This window comes from Rhineura floridana, chromosome 7 (assembly GCF_030035675.1).
Source record: "Rhineura floridana isolate rRhiFlo1 chromosome 7, rRhiFlo1.hap2, whole genome shotgun sequence".
NCBI lineage: Eukaryota > Metazoa > Chordata > Lepidosauria > Squamata > Rhineuridae > Rhineura > Rhineura floridana.
Genome location: NC_084486.1, coordinates 87,625,085 through 87,648,035, shown reverse-complemented (window position 1 = coordinate 87,648,035; position 22,951 = coordinate 87,625,085). Strand labels below are relative to the sequence as shown.

Sequence of the window (22,951 nt, the reverse complement as noted above, 5' to 3'; positions counted from 1 at the left end):
GTTCATTACTTCCCCACAGTTTGAGAAAGAACTATTGATGAGCACTCTTTGAGTACGATTCTGTAGCCAACTGTGGATCTACCTGATAGTGTTCCATCCAGCCCACATTTAGCTAGCTTGCTAATCAGAATATCATGGGGAACATTGTCAAAAGCTTTGCTGAAGTCGAGATATATTATGTCCACAGCATTCCCACAGTCTACCAGGGAGGTTACCCAATCAAAAAATGAGATAAGGTTAGTCTGGCAGGATTTGTTCTTACTAAATCCTTGTTGGCATCTACTAATGACAGCATTGTTTTCAAGGTGCTTACAGACTGGCCGCTTTATAATCTGCTCCAGAATTTTCCCAGGGATCGATGTCAGGCTGACTGGTCTGTAATTCCCAGGTTCTTCCTTGTTGACTTTTTTGAAGATTGGGACAACATGAGCCCTCCTCCAATCGTCCGGCATTTCACCCCTCCTCCACTATTTTGCATAATAAACAGTGCTTCCGAGAGTTCTTCAGTTAGTTCTTTCAATACTCTAGGATGCAGTTCATCGGGCCCTGCAGATTTGAACTTGTTCAAAGAGGTTAGGTATTCCTTGGCCATTTGTCTGTCAATCTCAAGCTGCAATCCTGCCCCGTCAATTTCATGTTTCCCAAGAGGGAGAAGACTGAGCCAAAGTAGGAATTGAGCACTTCTGCCTTTTCTTTGTCATCTGTTGTCATTTCGCCATCCTCACTGAGTAGCTGTACCACCATTTCGTTTCTCTGTCTTTTAGTATGGATGCACCTGAAGAAAGTTTTTTTGTTGCTTTTAGCATCTCTCACTAACCTAAGCTTATTCTTGGCTTTAGCCTTCCTGATGTCATCCCTGCAGTTCCGTGCTACCTGTCTATATTCTTCCTATGTGGTCTGGCCCCCCTTCCACTTTCTGTATGTGTCCTTTTTTGTTTTCAGATTATCCCTAAGCTTTGTGTGAAGCCACATTGGCTTCTTCTGCTGTCTTCCCCCTTTTTTCCTTGACAGAATGTTTTGGTATTGTGCCTTTAGAATTTCCTCTTTTAGAAACTCCCACTCATCTTGGACTCCTTTTCTCATTAGGTCACTTCCCACGGAACCTTACTTACCCTTGTTCTGAGTTTATTAAAATCAGCTTTCCTGTAGTGCAGGGTACGCGTACAGCTACTCTCAGCTTCTGCTTCCTTTAAAATCAAGAACTCAGAGTTTCCACAACTGCCACTTCATCCATCAAGTCATCTCTATTGGTTGGAAGCAAGTCAAGGATAGCCAATCCTTTAGTTCAGCCTTTCCCAACTAGTGGGCCACCAGATGTTGTTGACCACAATCTCCATCTTTCCTGACCATTGGCAATGCTGGCTGAGGCTGATGGGAGTCGTGGTCCAACAACATCTGGTGGCCCACTAGTTGGGAAAGGCTGCTGTAGTTGCTTCCTCCACTTTCTGTAGAAGAAAGTTATCTCCAACACAAGCCAGGAATTTCTTGGAGGGGTTGTGTTTGGCAGAATTTGTCTCCCAACAGATATTGGGGTAATTGAAGTCCCCCATTAGTACTACATCATGCCTCCTTGAAACATTGGCAATTTGTTTTGCAAAAGTTTCATCCTCATCTTCTCCTTGACTAGGTGGTTGGTAGTAGACTCCAACCACCATGTTCCTTTTATTCCTTGCCCCATTTATTTTAATCCAGATACTCCCAGTGGAGCTACCAAGCTCGTCCTCCTGTACTTCGTGCAGGGATATATATTTTTAACATAGATCACGACTCCGCCTCCCTTTCTATCCCTTCTGTTCTTTTTGAACAGGTTATATCCTTCAGTCACTGTGTTCCAGTTATGGGAGTCATCCCAAGTTTCAGTTATACCTATCAAGTTGTATTTACTCTCCTGTATTAAGAGTTCAAATTCATCCTGTTTGTTTCCCATACTCTGGGCATTAGTATACAGACACTGAAGACAATGTGATTTAAGGCCTGGCTTCCTTCCTACATTTTTATGAAGCCTATTACTGGGCCCCATTAGAGCCATTCCTTCAGTTCCTCTTACTGTCCATAAGCCTTAGAAATAAAACAATTGGTCGTATGTACTTATAAAACCCTGAGGCGTCTGCAAGAGTTCTGGCTTGAATTCCACAGGCTCCTGACCACTTGCTTCAGGTTCAGTATCAGGAAGCTGGGCCAGTTCCTCACCCAGTAGTAAAGCAGTCTCAAATTTGGCTGGTCATTCCCCTCTAACTCTCAACTTGAGATCAGAGTCATGCTGTCTTGGGAGTCAGATTGCCGCTGTAAACTATTGTCTGGGCTGGTAAACTTTTATTCAAGCGAAACATTGATCTGTCGAAGGGCAGATCAGGGAATAGGGATTCAGCCTCTGCTGGATGGGGTTACACTTCCCCTGAAGACACAGGTTCGCAGTTTGGGTGTGCTCCTGGACTCAGCTCTGAACTTGGAGGCCCAGGTCTTGGCCGTGGCCAGGAGTGCCTTTGCCCATTTAAGACTAGTGTGCCAGCTGCGCCCGTTCCTGGAAATGCCTGATTTGACTATGGTGATGCATGCCTTAGTTACATCCCGTTTAGACTACTGTAACGCGCTCTACATGGGGCTGCCTTTGAAGACTGTTCGGAAACTTAAACTGGTACAAAGAGCTGCAGCCAGAGTATTAACAGGGGCTGGTTACAGGGACCATACAACTCCCTTGTTACAACAGCTCCACTGGCTGCCAGTTTGTTTCCGGTCACAATTCAAAGTGCTGGTTTTGACCTTTAAAGCCCTATACGGCCCAGGTCCAGGCTATTTGTCAGACCGTATCTCCCTATACGAGCCTGCCCAGGCCCTGAGATCTTCAGGAGAGGCCCTTCTCTCAGTCCCAACACCCTCACAAGTGCGATTGGTGGGGATAGGGCCTTTTCGGTGGCTGCTCCTAGGTTCTGGAACTCCCTTCCTAGGGAGGCACGAATGGCCCCCTCCTTGCCATCCTTCCGTCGGCAAGTAAAGACTTTTTTATTCTGACAGGCCTTTGGGATAGAAGGTGTTTAGAATTGGGCTTTACAAGGCTTGTTTTATTGTTTTACATTATTATCTGTATTCTTTTAAATTGTTTTTAGATTTTTAAGTGCCTTTTACGGTTTTAAGGTTGTGCATAGTTTAATTGTATTTTAATTGTATGTTTTTAACTACATGTAGTTTTATTTGTAAGCTGCCCTGAGTTCCAGTTTGGAAAAAGGGCGGGGTAAAAATAAAGTTTCATTCATTCATTCAACTGATAAAATGGGTCTAATTTATTTTAGTTATAATATCACTTCTGCCCTGCATCGTCTACCAAAGCAGGCTCTTCAGAGCAAGTTACCAACCAACAAAAGAATAACAAAAGAATTAGCAAAAGCGCTCAAATGATATGAAAGAGAGAAATAGCAGGGCAAAACCACCGAAATGGTAGCAGTACCATTAAAAAGCATGTTCAAAGAAAAGTTTTCAACTGCTGTCTCAGTTATACCCTAACTTTATTTTCTGATGTTGTTTCTAGTCACTGGTGTGTTGTTCTGTGGCACTGGATCATGAGTAGTTCTGGCGCTCGCTAGAGCAGAGCTGTGTGTTACAATTGGATTCCTAGTATAAATGGTTCCCAAGGGATTTGACCTAACTGGTTCTAGTGGAGCACGGTTAAATGATGGCACATGTGGTACTGCCACTATCATTTATTCGCATCTGTACCCTGATTTTCCCTCGAAAAAGAATACCAGAGTGACGAACAACGTCATACAAAGACAAATAAAATCCTTTCAAATGAAAAGAAAACAATACAAAATTATCTGACAATAAAAATACTTGAAATAACATATAAAGCATTCAGTTCAATACTAAGAAAACCAATTCAGTTAATAAGTAATACAAAATTGATAAACAGATTCAAAATTAAATAGATTCACCCTTGAGCCGGCAGAATCCAACAGAAGATAAGTACAACTGATGGATACAATAATTGTCCAGGATAGAAGGAGCCACTATACTCATGTCAAATGTGCTAATAACCTAGGCTTATAAACAGGCAGGAAAAGGGAGGCAGCCCATACTACTCTTACCACTAAATTGAGCCGGGTTTATAGCCCAACCTGGAGTGTGTTGCAAGGCACCAGTGACACACGTCCTCCAGGTTGAAGTATGTATGTTGTCTCTCTCATGGGCATTTTGGCAAAACCAGTGACCTGAACTATGAATCTCTTTGTTTCCAAGTAAAAAAACAACAACATGGAGAGATTTTGAAAGGGAGTAGCGGCAGCCCCCTCTCCCCTTACCTGTGTGGGTGAGGAAAGGGCTCAGCTGAGCAGGGCTCTACCCAAATTGGTGTGCCACAATCAGTGCAGCGTGTGTGGCCTGCTTGGCTTCATAGAGCTCCTTTACCTGTCTGCAACACAGAAGTGAACAGATGAAGAAGAAACAACTGACGTGATAAATGGTTCCCCTCATAAAGCCGGAGCAATGATGTTTGATCTGACAACATAATCTTTGAAGTCTTTCATTTGAAGTCTTTCATTTGATTTGGGTCTTTGGATACAGACAGCATGACTACAGCTCTGGTTGAAAGAAATGTCAAAATTAATACATAGAATAAGCATCTTTTCTCCATAATAGGCATAGTATGCTGAGCAGTTCTTGTTTCTTCTTTAACGTATCCCTCCACCTTGTTAAAACCCCTTACTTTGCAATCACTTTCAATGCCTTTATTTTTTGAGGCAGTAAAACTTTCCTTTAATCTGTTCCAGAAGAGCAGCAACAGTCTTGTAGCATCTTAAAGACTAACAAATGTATTGTGGCATAACCTGTCATGGGCTATAGTCCATCAGATGCATGAAGTGTTATCCTGAGTGACAGGTATATGTTCACATGTTTGGTGAGGGGGGACTGAAAACAGACATTAGAGGAAAATGAAATGCAGATAATGTGGACAGTGATAATTATGTTAACAGTGGCCATTCATGAAACAGTAGCTGATAATACAGGCATCCTGGCACTGGTACAAAAATGCCTTAAGTTCAGGTTATTCATCAAGAAGTTAAACGTTAAGAGTTGATTAAGCAGACATTGTGCTTAGCAATAGTTTTTTTCCTAGGTCAGTTGCTCCTTGTCTCTTACAGTTAAATTAGCTGTTCCACTCTTGAGTTATTAATGATATCCCTGCATACCTGCTGTTATTGAGAAGTCACCTTCTACCGTGGCCTTACTTGGAATGGACTTGGGTGTTCACATTATTTATATTTATTTATAGCCCATTCTTCAACTTGTGTAAAGCTCACTGCAGCAAGTAAGCAGAACATCACTAACCATCAATTAAACAATATCAAAGTAATCAACACCTAGTAATAACACTGCAGAGGGACACATATTCCAAATTCACCCTGCACTCCAAAGGCACGTGCAAAGAAGCGTGTCTTGACCCACTGTCAAAACCTGTACAATAATGGGCCAGAAGGAAGAGCATTCTACAACCCAGGGCTGTGGAGTTGGTACACCAAACCTTGAACTCCAACTCCTCTATTTTTCTACTCTCTGACTCCACCCAAAATTGCTTCTTGTCAATCAAAATTTATTTGGAAGTCAGAGTCGGTACATTTCTACCGACTCCGACTCCTCCCAAAATTGCTCACGACTCTGACTCCACGACTCCGACTCCACAGCCCTGCTACAACCTGGAACCCACCACAAGACAGACACACAAAATATCTAACACAGGGTCCTAAGCACCAACTTAAAACTTCTAGAAGTGATTCAAAAATGTTTTAGGTCTCAGCCTTTTACACGGCTGAGAGAATATTATAAGCTACAAAAAGATGCCTAGATGTTGCTGCAATTAAAGTAATGGCATAATATATTTCTGCTTGTCTGATTCTCCATTAAGCCCAGCTCCTCTTTGTTTCCCTGTGGCCTTAATTCAAGGTCTCTGAGGAGTTGATTCAATTCACAAAAGCCTTCTTGCTCATGTCATTGTCATTATCACCCCTCCCTTCATGATCAAAACCTTGCCCTTGCTAATTTGTTTTTGCTTCAGCCTTAGTAACAAAAGCCAAGCAAGTTTTTATAAAAGCAAACAACCTTTTCTTTTTTTCCCTCTTGCCTGCTCCCTTTCTAATTGGAAGGAGAGAATACAGAGGGGTGAAACAGCAACACTGAAGGTTATCGCACTAATTACTGGGATACTGTAGTGATAAAAGCAAAGAGAATCCAAACTGCAAACCAAACAAGACTCTCCCCGTCCCGGCCACCAAATGCTCTTTTCTAATATTATGCAAACTGGGGGAATGGGCTGCTCACATCCTCCTTCTCCTTTAACATGGCTGCAGCGCAGGGCTTTTTCTATTGTGCATGACTGGGCTGTCTGAGAAGTGTTCTGATTGTATGTGCTGTCTCACATTTCCATTTCATTAGCCATAATAATAGGCAGGCATATTTTTGTGTGAGGGAGTGTTGCTGATAAAGTGACCTTTCATAATGGCAAAGCCCAGTAAAATGTAGCACAGAATAGAGGGTGTAGAAGTTTCCAACTGTGAGGTCTCTAATCATAAAATAGGGTTGGATTGTAGTTGTCAGGGGCAGACAATACATGGACTGCAAGCCCACTTCTTTGTTACAGAACGCCCCCAATGCATGGTGTGTTAAAGAATTAAAACAAAGGGAAAACTGTACTCCAGAGATCCTTCAGGCTAAAGAAAGGGAGACAAGAATAAGTGATAGATTGTAACCTCTAATTATTTGTAGGATGTTTATTGTTGTTGGGTTATTGAAATTATGTAAAATAAAATAAAAAATTAGGAAAAAGACAAGCATGGAAGGTGGGCTACATCTCTTGTACAATATAGATCAAATGTAGTTACGCATTGGGGAGTAAAACAAACCCCAACTTGAAGACTTTAAAGAGAGTTTTATTTATTATTTGTGTTTGTATCCTGCCCTTCCCCAAATAGTCCCAGGGCAGGTACAAAAAGTCAAAACAGTACAGATTATATTAAAAAATCATAAAATAAAACCAGGAAACTGATCAATAACGTCTCGCAGAATAGCAAGGCAAGAGGAGAGAGGATATCCACTCAGCCAAAGTCTTGGGTAGAAACTCTTTATGTAAGAAGTTGGTTCATGGGAGACAGTTCTAGTGAGTGGGAATGGTGAAGTCAGTGGAAGAAGTAAAGGATCTGGGGTTTGAATGCTATGGTTGCAAGCTTTTGAAAGTCTCCACCAGGTAGGGTGGGGCACAGTCATGAAGGCGCTAAGGCAAGGACAAGAATTTTATGTTGAAGATGTGGAAGGTAAGCCAGTAGAAAAGAGAGTTTTGGAATAGCTGGTGCAAAATGCGGCGGCAAGACTGCTCACTGGGGCAGGGTATCGCCAACATGTCACCCCGCTACTGAAAGAATTGCACTGGCTGCCCATTTGCTACCGGGCCAAGTTCAAGGTTCTACTTTTGGTGTACAAAGACCTATACAGCTTGGGACCAGGATACTTGAAAGATCCTCTTACCCCTTATATACCCAGTCAAACACTGCACTCTGCAGGTGAGGGCCTCCTGCAGATACCATCTTATCAGGAGGTTCGTTCTGCACAACATAGGAAACGGACCTTTAGTGTGGCGGCACCTACCCTGTGGAATTCCCTCCCTTTGAATATTAGGCAGGTGCCATCTCTGCTATCTTTTCAGCACCTTTTGAAGACTTTCCTCTTTCAACAAGCCTTTTAAGTTGAGACCTATCCCAGTCTGTGTCTGTGTTGGAATTGCTTTTTAATATTTTTTAAAAAACAATATGTTTTTAACCCTTTTTTAAAGATGTTTTAAAAGCTTTAAAAAAATGTTTTTAAACTTTTGTTTTGGTATTTTAGGGTCTGTTTTTATGATGTTTTGATGTGTTTTTAGCGCTTCTGTTTGCCACCTTGGGCTCCTGCTGGGAGGAAGGGCGGGATATAAATCAAATAATAAATAATAAACAGCATGGTAAGCAATGTGCATGATCCTAATGATGGAATTAGTGACAGGTACCAGGTTGATAAAGGCTGAAAAATACATTCAATAGTCAAAGTCACTTGGCATCTGAAGCTTGAAGAAGATAGAAGGAACTTGAGTGGGGAAGGAGTCGTCAGAAAGCAGGAAGTCATTGTCTTAGTGAACAATAATGCTGCTAGCAATAAAGTTACTACAAGGAGAAAACCACTGTGAACCCAGTCTTGTGAACATAAATAGTGAGGCAAGAAAGGTAAAAGCCAAAGCTATGGTTCTAAAATGTAGGTGCTGATAGAGCAGAATGGAATTGGACGAGGTAAACGTGGAGAATGGGCAGCATGGAAATAAAGTGATGAATTCCACAGTAGGCAGATGAGAAAAATGTGAGATCAAGGCAGTGCCACTGCTGAAGTTAAGGGAGTTGTTTCAGCCTACCTCCTCAAGCCCTAGTTCCCATGCCCTTGTACCAACTCGCACCTGTAACCAGGCCTAATAGCATGTAACTGAAACAATAACATATTCTTTCCATGCTTCTACTTCCCTCCCCTTCCTCTCCTCTGTGTTGAATTTTAGATTGTAAGCTCTTAAGGGTAGGGACCTATCCTTTTGACCTCTGTAAAGTGCCATGTGCACTGATGGTGTGATATGTAAAGTACATATTTACATATTTTGTGTGTATGGATGCACACGCACATATTATACATACACACACAAAAATATGTAAAATGAGTAATGGATACAAGCCTGAGCCCAAGAGCTATTTCCAAATGCGATGGCAAAACAGTTTTGGGGGATATGTTCAGAGTCTGTCAAGGAATACGTCAAGGAAATTTCTTTCCCTTAAGTGTTCTGGTTTGATGCAGGTGATGCGGCTAGCATCCTGTCTGCACTTTCTCCACCCCACCGAAAGTGACAGAAGTTCATACGGCCTGAGTTCTGCTTTGGCTCTACATGGAAGGTGGATGCATTTGTGCCAAGAGGGCTAATAAACGAGTCTTTGTGTTGTTTAGCGTGCATGGAATTTGCATAGGCTATGCTGGAGCAGGCAGATCTGTTTCTGAAAACAAGGAACAAGTTCTTCTCGCTGTGTCTCTGATACCCAATGCCTCATCAGAAGCTTTCAGCACTTGTGTAAGCCATCTGACTTTCTGTTTTTTTAAAGTAATAGGTGCTATCAGATTTCCTGGAACTTTAGAACTGAAAACCGTCACACGGGCAGGTACCTGCTATCTATTGACTGTTGCTTGAAAGGCAGTTGAATTTTATGTCAGTGGGTTTTCCTTAATGTCTGGATCGTGACTGGGACATGGGGAGAGAACAGTGAATATTTGGTATAGCTGTTCTATGGAGTGACCATTTTTACTGGGTCAAGACATTACTGCATTAAGTCCTCGTTTGAAAGAGAAGTTGAATCCAGTTAGATTATATGTTTTGAACAGTAGAGCTGACCCTGGCTGACATGTACGTTAAGGCAGCATAGTACACTGCAAATGTGAGGTCAATCATCAGTCGTTCCTAGCTGCCTGAGATGAACTGCCCCATATTGTCTCATCTTGTTAAGTGTTGGAGGTGGGGCAAGAGCAACTCCTGTTTTGTTCTTTTGCTTATGTTCCAGAAGGGAGACAGAGTTAGGGTCCTCCACATGGATAGGCTTGATTACTTTTACCTGTGATGCTCTGACTAATTTCCTTCCGTCGTTAAACTGATACCTCTTAAGGGAGGCTTATCAGCTCCTCCTCCCTTTCCTCTCTCTTCTTCAACTGTCTGAAAGAGAGGAGATACCTTTGTCTCTGCTCTCTCTCTCTCCTAGTCATGAGGGCAACTTCCAAGCCGGGGCGTTGCACCTCCAACTTAGTTAATTAGAACTAGGTATGCCTTTCTGTCTCCTATGTATTTCTATAAATAAAGTAGCTTTTCTGATTTTCTATGTCTTACATTTCAGTGATCCCGATGCAGGGTAAAAGCCTGCTTTCTTAGGTAAACGCACACACTGGCACACACGCATTTCAGACCGCTGTTGTTCTCTGCTAACAAACATACAAATTTACACAGCAACATTAAGCACATCAAACTGCAGAGAAACTTACCAAGCAGCACTGGGATCAGACTGCACTTGGCAGCCCACTCACCAAGTGGCTGGAGAAAGACGAACTTCTCCATGGCTTTTTGCGTTTGGAGTGATTTTGCCAGCTTCATTGCTCTGGTTATTCAGAACCTTCTATCCAGCTCCACCTTGCCACTAGGCTGGCCCTGCAGCAGCGTATCTGCTGCAGTTTCAACAACTGGCAAGTATTGCCTTCCAGGGGGTGGTCTGCAAGTAAAAATATCCCATTGCATTAAGGCGTTAGAGCGCATAAGACAATTTGGATAAATTTATGTGACAGCCTTTTATCCTGTGTATTGGGTGCATTCTTACAGAAACTTCTTAAAATTTTTGGCTTGCAAATTTTGCAGAATAATACTTCGCCTCTAAGAAAAGAGCTAATTATATTTGTTCTGCCAGACTCCCATAAAAAATTAATTTGCTGTCTTTGCATAGCAATAAGCATGGCATAGAATTTCGCCTCTCCACAGACTTGTTGTAATCTCTACCCCAGCTCTGTCCTATATGATTTTCATAATAATTTATTATTCTGGAACATAATTTCTGTTATAGAAATTAAGCCGTTTCAGTTTATTATAACAAAACAAATAAAGTTCAATAAATAAAAATTTTCTTAGATTTAAGTTGTTAAATATTTTGTTAAATATTTTACTTAGGCTATTAATACCAAACTTCAGCCATCTATAAGGGTCTCATAGGACAGGAGAATGTATATAGCATCATAATAGCATAAGGGTCACTCTACAGTTGTCTTTTAATAAATGTAGCAAGCACAGTAAGCATTATTCTGCAGTGTTTGGATATGATACAGATGTCTGGGGCTTGCATCACTAGAACAGTTATAGGTTATGCTAAAGCACCATCACTATAGGTTAAACTTCAGCTCCACTTGACTTGATTGCCGCATGGTTGTGTTTTGTATCTACGTAAGGATGGGGAACTTAAGCTGGGGGCCAAATGTAGCCCTCTAAGCCTCTCTGCCCGGTCCTCAGGACTCTGCCAAGGCTCCTCACCAGCCCTGCTCTGCACCCTCTTCAAGTGTTTTTGCCTGGCTAGGATGCATTCTTAACTGTCATAATGCCTCTTGCTTATGTGGCTGGAGGTGTGTGTGTGTGTGTGTGTGTGTGTAGAAACCTCTGACTTTTATTTGGCTGGGATATACCCTATTGTACATCCTTTGATCCTCCCAGTTTTGCCTCTTGCTCTGTCCACCACTGATATGTGGACCCCCCAGGAGGTTGTCCATGAGGGAAGGCGGTCCTTGGGTTGAATGAGGTTCCCTGCCCCTGAGCTACACAGGTAGCTCTTGCGTGGCTGAAAATTATTACTGGTTTGTGTGCTGGTATGTCCCCCAAAGTAATATATCTTTGTTTCCCTTCCTTAGCAATACCATTTGCAGTTTTGTTATCTGCAATGACTCCTCCCTTCAGCGGCATCAGATCATCTTCAATCCAGACTTCTTTGTGGAGAAACTGCGACATGAGAAGCCCGAGGCATTCACAGAGCTTGTGGTCAGTAACATCACCCGGCTGATTGACCTACCTGGAGCAGAGCTAGCCCAGCTAATGGGACAGGAGGAGCCTCAATTGCCTGGCACCGCTTCAGGGTTTTTCCGTTCCCTGATGTCACTGAAACGCAAAGGTGAGCCTGGTGTGTCGGCTAACATTTTTCTCTTAACTTTTCAATGTTAAGCCTTGCTATTGGGGATTCAGACTCTGATAAGTGCGTTGCATACTTGGCAACATCTCCAAGGAAGTTTTTTAAAGCTTTTAAAAAATGTTTTTAATGTTGTTTTGTTTTAATGTATTTTAAGGTCTGTTTTTATGATATGTTAAAGTGTTTTTGGCACTTCTGTTTGCTGCCCTGGGCTCCTGCTGGGAGGAAGGGCGGGATATATATATATAAATAAATAAATAAGGAAGTTGTGATAATGGCAGTAGAGAAAAGAAGAAGGAAATGGGAGCTGAAGGAAGAAATGGAGTGGCAGGTGTGGGCAAAAAAACTACAAACAGAGAAGTGAACAGTTGTGTGGGGCATACTGGGGGCACAGCATTTTTAGCACCTCCTTGCTTTTTCTTGCCTACTTGGCAGCTGTGAATAACTTATATAGATAGTTCCCAGACTTTATTCCATGTCCCCACACTTGGTTTTGGATCCCTCTTGGCTGTCCTCCTAACCTCCATGACAAATTTCGGGAGTGGGGTCACAACATTTCTATTGTGGATCATAATCTCCTTTCTCTCTCCACCTTTCAGAGGATACCCAAACAGAGCTTGAACTGCTCCTTTTCCTCGATACCTCCTAACACTTTTTGCTCAATGTGGCTCCTCCTATTGCCCTTGCCCCCATCCAAAATCCTCACGATCACCCTCCCCAGCCCTTCACCTGCCACCTCAGCCCATCATTTCCTGAGATTAGACCTAGGAAAAGGCTGCTCCCTGGAGTCAGTTGCCAGCCTATGCCAGTTCTCCTGTCTTCCTTCCCTTGTTCCTCCCCATTCCTCTTTCAGCTCCTCGCAGTTTATAGTATCTTAGAGGAGGAGATGGCCGGCAGGCTGAACCTTGAACAGGAGCACTCCTGTTAGTGGTGAGGATCCACGGCAACATGTTGCTGCAGGTTCCACTTGCAGAAATTGAAGAACCATATTTGCTTCCGCCATTTTCTCAAGGGCACGACAGGAGAAAGGAACCTATTTGGGGATATTTTATTACATACAGCCACAAAAGTAATGGCCTGTGCCTCATGTTTCACTTGGAACAAGAGGTCTATGGGACGGCCATAGGTCCGTGACAGAGCACAAGCTGTGCATGCAGAAGGTCCCAGGAATAATTCCTGGCACTGACAGCCAAACAAGAGATGGGTTGATTCCATAAAGGAAGCCACAGACCTGAACTTACAAGATATGAGCAGGGTGGTTCATGACAGATGCTCTTGGAGGTCGCTGATTCATAGGGTCGCCATAAGCTGTAATTGACTTGGAGGCACATAACAACAACAACAACAACAACCGACAGTTAAAAGGCTATCTGGTATCACGTAATGTGAAAATTGTCTGCCTGAGACCCTGGAGAGCTACTGCCAGTCAGTGTAAATAATACTGGGCTAGATGGACAAATAGTCTGAGTTTTTATAAACCGGCTTCCTATGTAGTCTGCGCCTTGTATCTCTCTTAGAAAGGCAGTTGCTGGTCAAACGGTCAATTTGTGTTGCCCCTCTCTCTCCTGCCCTCCTCCCTATTGTGCCACCTACATTTTATGGTGTGGCAGGTTTGGATGAATGTTGAGCTCCCACCCATACTTGTAACATATCTCTCTTGAATTCTTGGGTGAGCTGGCTATTCTGTGTTACCAGCAGGCAAGAGGACTCTTACTGCCAAACTCTCCTGCCTGAGCTGGCTGTCAATCGTGGTCCTCCTTGAAGATATAATTATTTGCATCTCCTTTCCCATGTATTCACTAACCCTTTGTGGATAGCTGTTGAAAAGAATGTTCCCATGCTGTGGCTTAGAGGTACTGAGCAAGGAAACTAGTTTAAGTTGGAGAAAAAGCTTCTATTGATGGGGTAGACAACCAGCTTTGGATTCTCAGCCTGCCTTTCTGCTTCCTGCTTTTCTGGCAGTTTCATTGTAATCCTCTTAAGACATTGTCCTTCCAAACTGAATTCAACCATTCAGCCTTTATGAGCAGTTGCAATTTTTCTATTCCCTTTTAAGGCTGCTCACATTTTTCTGTTCCCTTTTAAGACTGCTAGATATATAAAATGCATCTATTTTGATAAGCACAAATCAATTATCAGGAATAAACATTAATTTAGAAAAAATGTTTGCTGGCTGTTCCATTTGAGTAACTCTGACTTAAAATATTATTTCCTCTAAGCCCTTTGAGAGTTACTCTAGTTTTGCAACAAATAGTGCACCAGAAGGAATTGTAGCTCTGTAACATGTATGTCTGAGAGGGAAATTAAGCTTCAGGTAACCCTGTAACAAAGCATATGCTTAGTGATACAAAAATGGCAAGCCAGACTTTAAAAAAAAAAAAAACTCATACTAAGAAGAGTTCATGTTATCTTTGAAACAGGCATGGATGAAAAATGTGAAGTAGTTTTGAACAGTGAGAGGAGGTGGAGAGAGAAATAAATGGAATATTAAGAAAAGCTCAACAGGTCTGTTTGTAACTGAGGTTTTGTTGAATATGTTGTAAGGTAATAGAGCTGGTGGTTAATGAGCAGCAATAGTAAAAATCTTGAGAAAGATGAGATACAGAGGGAACTAATACTATGATGAGGAAAGCAGGTCTTAGCTATAGTAGCCATCTGGGCTAGCAACAGTTGCTAGTTTTGGCTGGCTTCGGCAGATATTCAAATTTCATCTATGCCCTCCTCCCAGGACCTTTGGGATATCTAATATAGCTAGTTAGAGCACTGTAAAATGTCTTTTTTCATTGTTGCTTAGTTGAATTCTGTGGTTTTCCATTTCTCCCTTGACAGTTCAAAATGCCCTGGCAATTACCTTCTTGGAAAGCCATAGCATAATGCTTTGTTTTTAATAGTTTTATATCTTGCTATTTCAGGAGTTGGTCACGTTCACACATGTTTAGTTTCAGCAATGCTGCAACATTGTGCTCCTAGATTCACTGGATTAATTCACACAGTGTTTAAAGAAATGAGTAGAGTATTAGATTTCTATAAATATAACCAGAAAACATGATGTGGCCATGAAATACATTAGCAAAACATCTAAGCCCAGATTACTTAGCAGTTCTGTGGTGTCTGTGTCCCTCCACCTCTCATCTAGCCTCACTCAAGTATATTTACTATTGCTGCTCAAGCTCATTAATTGTCTGATTATACTCTTTCTTGGCTTCTGCAGATTCTGCTTTCAGATTCCCCCTGACCAAATTAATAATATGGCTGAATGCAGCAAATCTTTACAAGCTTGCAAAACTGCTATCTAGTATTCTGCATAGCTCAAGGTGCTGTTCTGCTTCATTGGAGTTTCCCAAACATTGGATTGTGGGCTAATGGTTGAAATCTGGGCCCAAGGGACAGGTTTCTCCTCTTCTGCTTCTCCAATACAGCTATACGCTTTTGCATAAGGAAGCCTTGCAGCCACTCCAAGCAATATGAAGAAGATGTGATACCATCCTCAATGTAGCTGAAATCTTACAGCTGATATAATTCCAAACTATACAGCCTTTGGCAAGGGACCAGGAATCAAGAGATGGCCTGAAGCTTGCATGTGGCAGTTAGCTAACTGAAAACGCACTACATTTGGCTAAAATGAAAAAATTGGCTTAGAGCTGACAACAGAAACATACCAGCCTACAAGCATCTAAATGGAAGCCCATGCATTGAGGCAGTGCACATATGAATTCCAGATTATAGGGACAAACGGAGAAGGCTGTCATTGATATGCTTCTCCCGTGAGTGCCTAGAAATGTGAGATCAGGCCTGTTGGAAACAGAATATTTGACCAGATGGGCTTTGGGACTGCTCCAGGAAGGCAATCCTTATATCTTGCATATCCTTCTGTGGAATCAGTTCTTTCTTTCTTTATTATTATTATTTATTTATTAAATTTATATCCCGCCCTTTCTCCCAGTAGGAGCCCAGGGTGGCAAACAAAAGCACTAAAAGCACATCAGAAAAACAGACTTTAAAATATATTAAAACAAAACAACCATTAAAAACATATTAAAAAATCTTTAAAACCATTTTTAAAAAGCTTTAAAAACATCTATTCTTTAAAGGTTTTAAAAGGTTTATAGTTTTAAAAATATATTAAAAAGCAATTCCAACACAGACGCAGACTGGGATAAGGTCTCTACTTAAAAGGCTTGTTGAAAGAGGAAGGTCTTCAGAAGGCACTGAAAAGATAACAGAGATGGTCCCTGACTAATATTTAAAGGGAGGGAATTCCAAAGGGTAGGTGCCACTCCACCCACCCACTACATCTAACGGTAGGATATCCGTTTCCTATGTTGTGCAGAACAGACCTCCTGATAAGGTGGTATCTGCAGGAGGCCCACACCTGCAGAGTGCAGTGATCGACTGGGTATATAAGGGATAAGACGGTCTTCAGGTATCCTGGTCCCAAGCTGAAGAGGGCTTTGTACACCAAAACTAGAACCTTGAACTTAGCCCAGTAGCTAACAGGTAGCCAGTGCAATTCTTTCAGCCGTGGGGCGACATGTTGGTAATACCCTGCCCCAATGAGCAGTCTTGCTGCTGCATTTTGCACCAGCTGCAGCTTCAGGACCAACCTCAAGGATAGCCCCACATAGAGCCTATTACAGTAATCCAGCCTGGAGGTTACCGGTGCATGGACAATGGTGGTCAGGCTATCCCAGTCCAGAAATTTTTACCAAAGCTGGTAAAAGGCACTCCTAGCCACTGAGGTCACCTGGGCCTCTAGTGACAAAGATGAATCCAGGAGCACCCCAGACTACGGGCCTGCTCTTTCAGAGGGACTACGACCCCATCCAAAACAGGCAACAGACCAATTATCCGAAATCGGGAACCACCAACCCACAGCATCTCCGTCTTGCTAGGATTCAGAGTCAGTTTACCGGCCCTCATCCAGCCCACCACTGAGTCCAGGCAACAGTCTAGGGCTTGCACAGCCTCTCCCAATTCAGATGTTACAGAGAAGTAGAGCTGGGTATCGTCAGCATACTGCTGACACCTTGCCCCAAATCTCCTGATGACCACTCCCAATGGCTTCATATAGATGTTAAACAGCATGGGGGACAAGTTGGTACCCTGTGCCACCCCACAGAACAACTGCCAGGGGGCTGAAAGACAATCACCCAATGTTCCTTGGGATCTGTTTGAAACAGATCCAAATTTAAAAGACCCAAATATCTGTTTTACAGTACACTGTATCTGTACAGTACAGTACACTGTTTTACACTATACAATAAGAGTTGTTTGTTTGCTTTTTTAACCTGATCATGAGAGGGGCATTTGCAAGGGAGAGTCTGGCTCAGGGCCTGTTAATTGTTCTATAACATTTGATGATATTGGCTGTTCATAATGTTTTGTTTCCATCTCCAGAGGAAGGAGTGGTGTTTGGAGCTCCACTGACTGAAGAAGGCATTGCTCAAATATCTCAGCTGATTGAATATTTGCATAAGAGTAAGTGGTGTTTAGTTGCCTTTCTGTCTTTGTTTAGTCAAGGATAGTGAACTGGTCTGGGACACAGATTTGTTTTAACCTTATGCAACTTGCCTAGCTTCTGAGCTGAGGAAGTGCTACGAGTTCTGTAACTGTAGACGTGAACCTTTTCTCTCTACCCCCACTATCAAAAGTTTAATGATTCTCTTGTACCTATGGCTCCGTAGGCATTCCAGTGTTATTACAGGAAGAAAATATAAAAAATTAGGGAGCTTTGATAAAAGATTGGGAAATGACAACGTTGTATCTAACATACTCTTGGCACCCCCTTCATCTTTTTCCCCCCATCATGGTGCAGATTTGCGAGTAGAAGGCTTGTTCCGAGTGCCAGGAAACAGTACCAGGCAGCAGACCCTGAAGGAAACCTTGAACAGTGGGACAGAGATTGACTTGGATTCAGGGGAGTTTCATTCCAATGATGTGGCCACTCTGCTGAAAATGTTCTTGGGGGAACTGCCAGAGCCTTTGTTGACCCATAAACATTTCCATGCACACCTCAAGATTTCAGGTGAGCTAGCGCTGGAGGAGAAATGGGAACCAGCCCGTCATATGTTAGGGTTAATAACTTGGGGTTTGTCTTGTTCTGTTGGATTAGAATAGAAGAAGAGCGTACTTTACTTGCCCATGTCTTGGTGGAAGTATCTAAGCATGAAGCATTTGATTTCATTAGATTTATTAAAGTCAATTGACCAGCCAGAAGCATGAAGCATTTGGGATTTCTACTTATGTTAAGGAAGAGAAGATTAAGGAATGCAAAGGAGCACAATGGGAAGTTGCAGAGGGGTACTTCATGAAGCTGGGTATAGTTCCCTGAAGTGTGTGTGGTTGGAGTTTCTTGTGGCCTGCTGTACGTTACAGATATTTTTTCCCTGATTATAGATCTGATGCAGTTTGATGACAAGGGCAACAAGACCAACATTCCAGATAAAGAGCGTCAGATTGAAGCACTGCAGCTGCTCTTCTTGATCCTGCCAGCCCCCAATCGCAATCTGCTCAAGTTGCTCTTGGATCTGCTCTATCAGACAGCCAAGAAGCAGGACAGGAATAAGATGTCAGCTCATAACCTTGCTCTTATGTTTACACCTCACATTTTGTGGCCTCGAAATGTAAGTTTTGTTAGATTTCTAGGCAGTAGTACAGAAAGCCAGGCTAGGAAGGAGCCCAGCTATCCTTGTCAGGTTTGCCTGTTGTGTCCTGACCCCTGAAAACAAACCTTCCTCTATCAGTGAGCTTGCAGCTCACTTACTCGCTTGTAATTATCCTGTCTTGGTGCTTCCCACTCTTACTAGGTGACTGCCACTGACCTACAGGAGAACATTGCCAAACTGAATAATGGGATGGCTTTCATGATCAAGCACTCGCAGAAGCTCTTCAAGGTTGGTGTTTAAGAAGGAAGGGACAATATCTAACACACTCTGTCAGTATCTGCTCAGCAAATGTCTTATGCCCTTGCTTGCTGGGGAAAAGTATGTTTTGTGCACAGTCCTGAAATTGCCCAGCTGGCTTCTTTTTATCTATTGCTTCCTTGAAGGTGCTATGTATTGTACCTGCTCCCTCTGCCGGGTAGATCATGCCTGCCATTGCCATATTAAAACAAGGCACCTGTTTAGATTCTAGATGGCAAGATGTCCTGCACATGTGAATATCAGATGGTGATGTCTGTTGTTGTAGTTAAGGTGTCAAATTCTGCTTTGACCAGGCAGTACCCCTTTCTTTATTACTTGTTACTGTGGCCTCCAGTGCTGCTCTTCCCCCTGGGTCCTCACCTGTCCTCTTTACCATTGAGCTTACTAAATATTCCCATTAATATGCCCTCTTTAATAGGCTAAATTTTCTAGAAAACTAGGTAAGCTTTCATTTAATCATCAAAGTGTAAGACTGTCCTAAAGCATCTAATAACATGCAATGTATCTGAGAGCAGGATAAAGGATTGGGCCTTTGACCTGGATGACCCTCCTGCCGAGAAAGGAAACCTATTGAACCCTTCAGTTAGTCACATTTTAGGGATTGCATTTCTTATGCTCTTTCAAAGAGGAAGTTGCTGTACTTTTGGCAGAACTGGAACTGACTGTTCAGTGCTGCACTTATGGGGGTGGACTGGGCCGCCACTGTAGGGCAGCACCTCAGAATCAGGGAGACTTTGGCTTAATCTTGTCAACTTCTTCTGTTTCACTCTCCTTCCAAGGCTCCCTCATACATCCGGGAAAGTGCAAGACTGCATTACTTGGACTCCAGAGCACATGCCTCAAAGGTAAGAGCAGTCAGTGATACTTCTCATGGAAAGGGAGCATGCAGCATGGGCATAATCAGGACAGCAAACCGAAAACTAAATTCTAAATGAAAACTAAATTCATGAGAATTGCCCAGAAGGGATTCTGTTTAGGGCAGTGTTTCACAACATTTTTACACCCATGCTCTTTTTTAGCTAACATAAAAATCCCACACATCCCCTTCAAAAGTAATAAGCTGCATATGATCTTCTCCCAGGCATAATAGTTCATACTTTTATATTTCAATATTGTTATTTTTTTACTTATATTGTGCATATTCATTGGAAACACATGCGCCCACACCGGTTGAGAAACACTGGCTTAGGAAATCTATTTGGGGGGGGGGTTGGATGAGACAGATTTAGACCCTAGTTTTGCCACTAAGACTGTTACATTTCCCTACTAATAAAATGCACTGTAGCTGGGCTTAAAGGTTCTAGAAAACTAAACAAGCTGTCATTTAACTTTCAAAAAACAAGACTGTCCTGGTGCATTTTAGTTCAGCACATCAATATTTGAGGGGAGAGGAAAACACCAGGCCCTTAGCTGTGCACCCAGGTCCTGCCCCACCTCTGGATATGAGGCTCAGGCTACATTTATTAGCGTAATGAAAGACAAGAAGGCTTTTATTAGGAGTGGGATGTTAACAGTCTTCTCGGACAGTGCCAGCTAGGACAAAGCAGCCTGTTGTGCAGAGTGTGCTTCTGAATTTCTGCAGGATGACTTGGACTTGCCTGGGCCCCGGGGTTTCAAAAACTTTCAGCTCCTGAAATTCAAGAAGCGAGGGCTGTTGGATCCCTCTGCCCACCAAGAAGACACACAGCAACATACAGAAGACGCACTGAAAGAGCTCTTCCTCCATGTTCATAATATGCCAGACTCCGCCAAGAAAAAGAAGCTCATTCAACAGGTAGAAGGGGCCTTGGAACAGAGAGGCACAAATGGGGGTTTGTGTTTGGAATGGGAACCAGGACTGATCTTTGGAGTGGATGGATAGACAGTGCTGCAGAGCTAATCATGCTATAAAGTGTGTGTTCTAGTTTCAGAAGCACCCTGAAGCTCTCACTCCCCGGAGAGGTGCACCCATACCCCAGACAGGTGCACCCATACCCCAGACCCAGAAGCGCACCCGCACTCGTTCCTTCAGTGGTTTAATCAAGGTAAGAATCTTTCTACCATTAGCAATGTCTTCTGCTGTAATGGTACTGCTCAAGATACCTCTTCCCGTATACCTATTAGATACATTGTCTGCTACCCAGATGCATATACTTTCTGATGGCATGGGGAATAAATACTATGAACAGCTTCCTAGGGCTGCAGAGTAATGCTGTCCAGCAGTTTGGTTTTTTAAATTTTATTTAAACAATGTATTAGCCACCTTTTAGAGTATTACCCTCCCAAGGGGGCTTCCATACAATATTAAAATATAGCATTATGATGAGCATTTGAGAGAGCTTTCTGGTATGACTTTTTATAATATTTCAAAATATGTACTGCAAAACTTTTAACACATAAGTGCCTTCATATATGAACTGTTAGTATTTCATGCATAAACCATTTATTATAGCTGCCTATTTCCTCCTGGAAAATGGAAAGGGTTTGGATTGTTAAATACTAGCACTTCATTGAACATACAATGGCAGTTACAGCAATCTATGGAAAAGTGAGATAGACACTTGTCCCAAGACTGTGCTGCCCCTTCCTGAGAATGCTGGTCCTGGTCAATGTAACTTAAAGCTCCAAAAGCAGAGAACGAGAAAGAGTTGCGATGGCTCACTTCCAGTTGTGGTTTCTTCTGAATTCCCACTGTTTTTAATCAGAGATAATATGGTCTCATGGGAATAAGGGACTTTCCAGGGAATAGAAAGCCAGCAAATTAAATCTCTGATTCCAAGGCACACACTTCTTGGCTACAGGAACTCATTGCGATTAGGTGATGAGAAGGAGGCCATGAGTGTGTAAGATGGAATTTGTCTATATAATCTTGATACAGGGTAGATTGACCCAGGTGTAGCAAAATTGGCAGGGAAATAGAATGAAATGTCTATGCCGAATTGTGCATGTTCTTCCATCAGGGAGGCATGTTGGCCTCGCCAGAGGTGGGATCCAAGCTACACCTTTGTTAAAATACCGAAAAGATAGCAAGAAAGCTTTCACCATTTGAGAGAGACTAGCATATTTAGTGCTGTTTCTTTTCCCTCTGCCCAGCTTCAGGAGGCTGCAGCTTCCATAAAGAAGCACTGTTTGGTTCTCTTGCTTTTTTCCTCCCCCAATCACAGCCCAAAATAGTATTTTTCCTTCCCTTAATACAGCGTAGGGTGCTGGGGAGTCAAGTGACTTTGGATAGAAAAGGGAAGGATGCTGTTTTGGAGTCTACAGGCACTAAAGATCCAAAGCATGGAAGCAAGGAGAATGTCAACATGGTAAGGACTGCTGGAAGAATGATCAATGGAGTTGTTTTAGTGGAGGGGGTTGTTGGTAGATCTTGCCTATGTTTCATATCTGTCTGCACTGATGTGACTTCCTAATCTATCTCAAGGACAATAGGAGGTCTGAGACCGATCCCGAGCTCTAGATGCTTCATTGACATGACTATTGGAGTAATCCTATACTGCATGTATGCTGAAGCCTGAAATATGCTGCTGCTATACCAGTGGAGTGGCTGCCAAATAGAATACATACTTGGTCCAGGACAGGATGGAGAAACAGAGCAGAAAGCAAAAAACCCAGCCACTGCCCCAACGTCCTTGGAAACACTACTGTTTTCTACCAATCCCAGGATGTGGCGGAAATGATGACCCCACCGTGGCCAGAAGCCAAGGGAGCCAAACCACACTGGTTGATTTGTGGGTGTGGCCATGCCACCACCTTGCTCCCTCAACACCCACAATGACACCACAGTGCCCCTAGCATGTGAGCCCTAGCAGCACAGGCAGCAGTCACACAACTCCCAAGAGGCCCCAGGCAGCCTTGTAGGAAGGTGTCCAACACCTCAGATACCACACCCCAAATACCTGCACACAAGCACACCAATCCATAGGACCAATCCCCAGCCACCCCATGCTTGATATCCTCTTCCTCCGAGGCAGCATCCCACCCCTCACTGAGAGTCTCATATACTCTGGTGATAGCATCCTGAAAGGCCCATCTTCAGAGCCAGAGAGGGCGGAAAGTGAAGGAACCCAAGAAGTATTAAACCTCCCTGCCCATCCTTCCACCAAGGGTCCCATCCTGAGGCCAGCTGAGACCAATCCAACACATATGGGACATTAATGGTCTTTACTGAATGGCACCAGGTATGGAGGGGATCTTTTAAACTTAAAGACATATAGGGTTACCAAGTAGTCAGCCCTACAGAGGAGCAGCTGGGAGGGAAATTTCCTGTGCCAGGTCTGGTATAAAGTTGCACTGTTGATTGGGACA

At 42.9% G+C, this 22,951-nt stretch overlaps 1 protein-coding gene across 2 annotated transcripts in view; it reads left to right on the top strand.

Annotated features, from left to right (window-relative positions):
• ARHGAP19 (Rho GTPase activating protein 19) overlaps positions 1–22,951 on the top strand; it is a 30,547-nt gene that overhangs the window by 4,050 nt on the left and 3,546 nt on the right. Inside the window, exons 1-10 of one of the 2 annotated variants that reach the window (XM_061634407.1) lie at positions 9,055–9,112; positions 11,470–11,726; positions 17,139–17,219; positions 17,557–17,766; positions 18,138–18,364; positions 18,548–18,634; positions 19,444–19,509; positions 20,247–20,438; positions 20,569–20,688; positions 21,841–21,951. In XM_061634407.1, the coding sequence (XP_061490391.1) occupies positions 9,084–9,112; positions 11,470–11,726; positions 17,139–17,219; positions 17,557–17,766; positions 18,138–18,364; positions 18,548–18,634; positions 19,444–19,509; positions 20,247–20,438; positions 20,569–20,688; positions 21,841–21,951 (1,380 nt within the window). In that variant the 5' untranslated portion in view covers positions 9,055–9,083. Of the gene's footprint in view, positions 1–9,054; positions 9,113–11,469; positions 11,727–17,138; positions 17,220–17,556; positions 17,767–18,137; positions 18,365–18,547; positions 18,635–19,443; positions 19,510–20,246; positions 20,439–20,568; positions 20,689–21,840; positions 21,952–22,951 lie in introns of those variants that run through there. The other variant, XM_061634406.1, reaches the window with a different exon arrangement.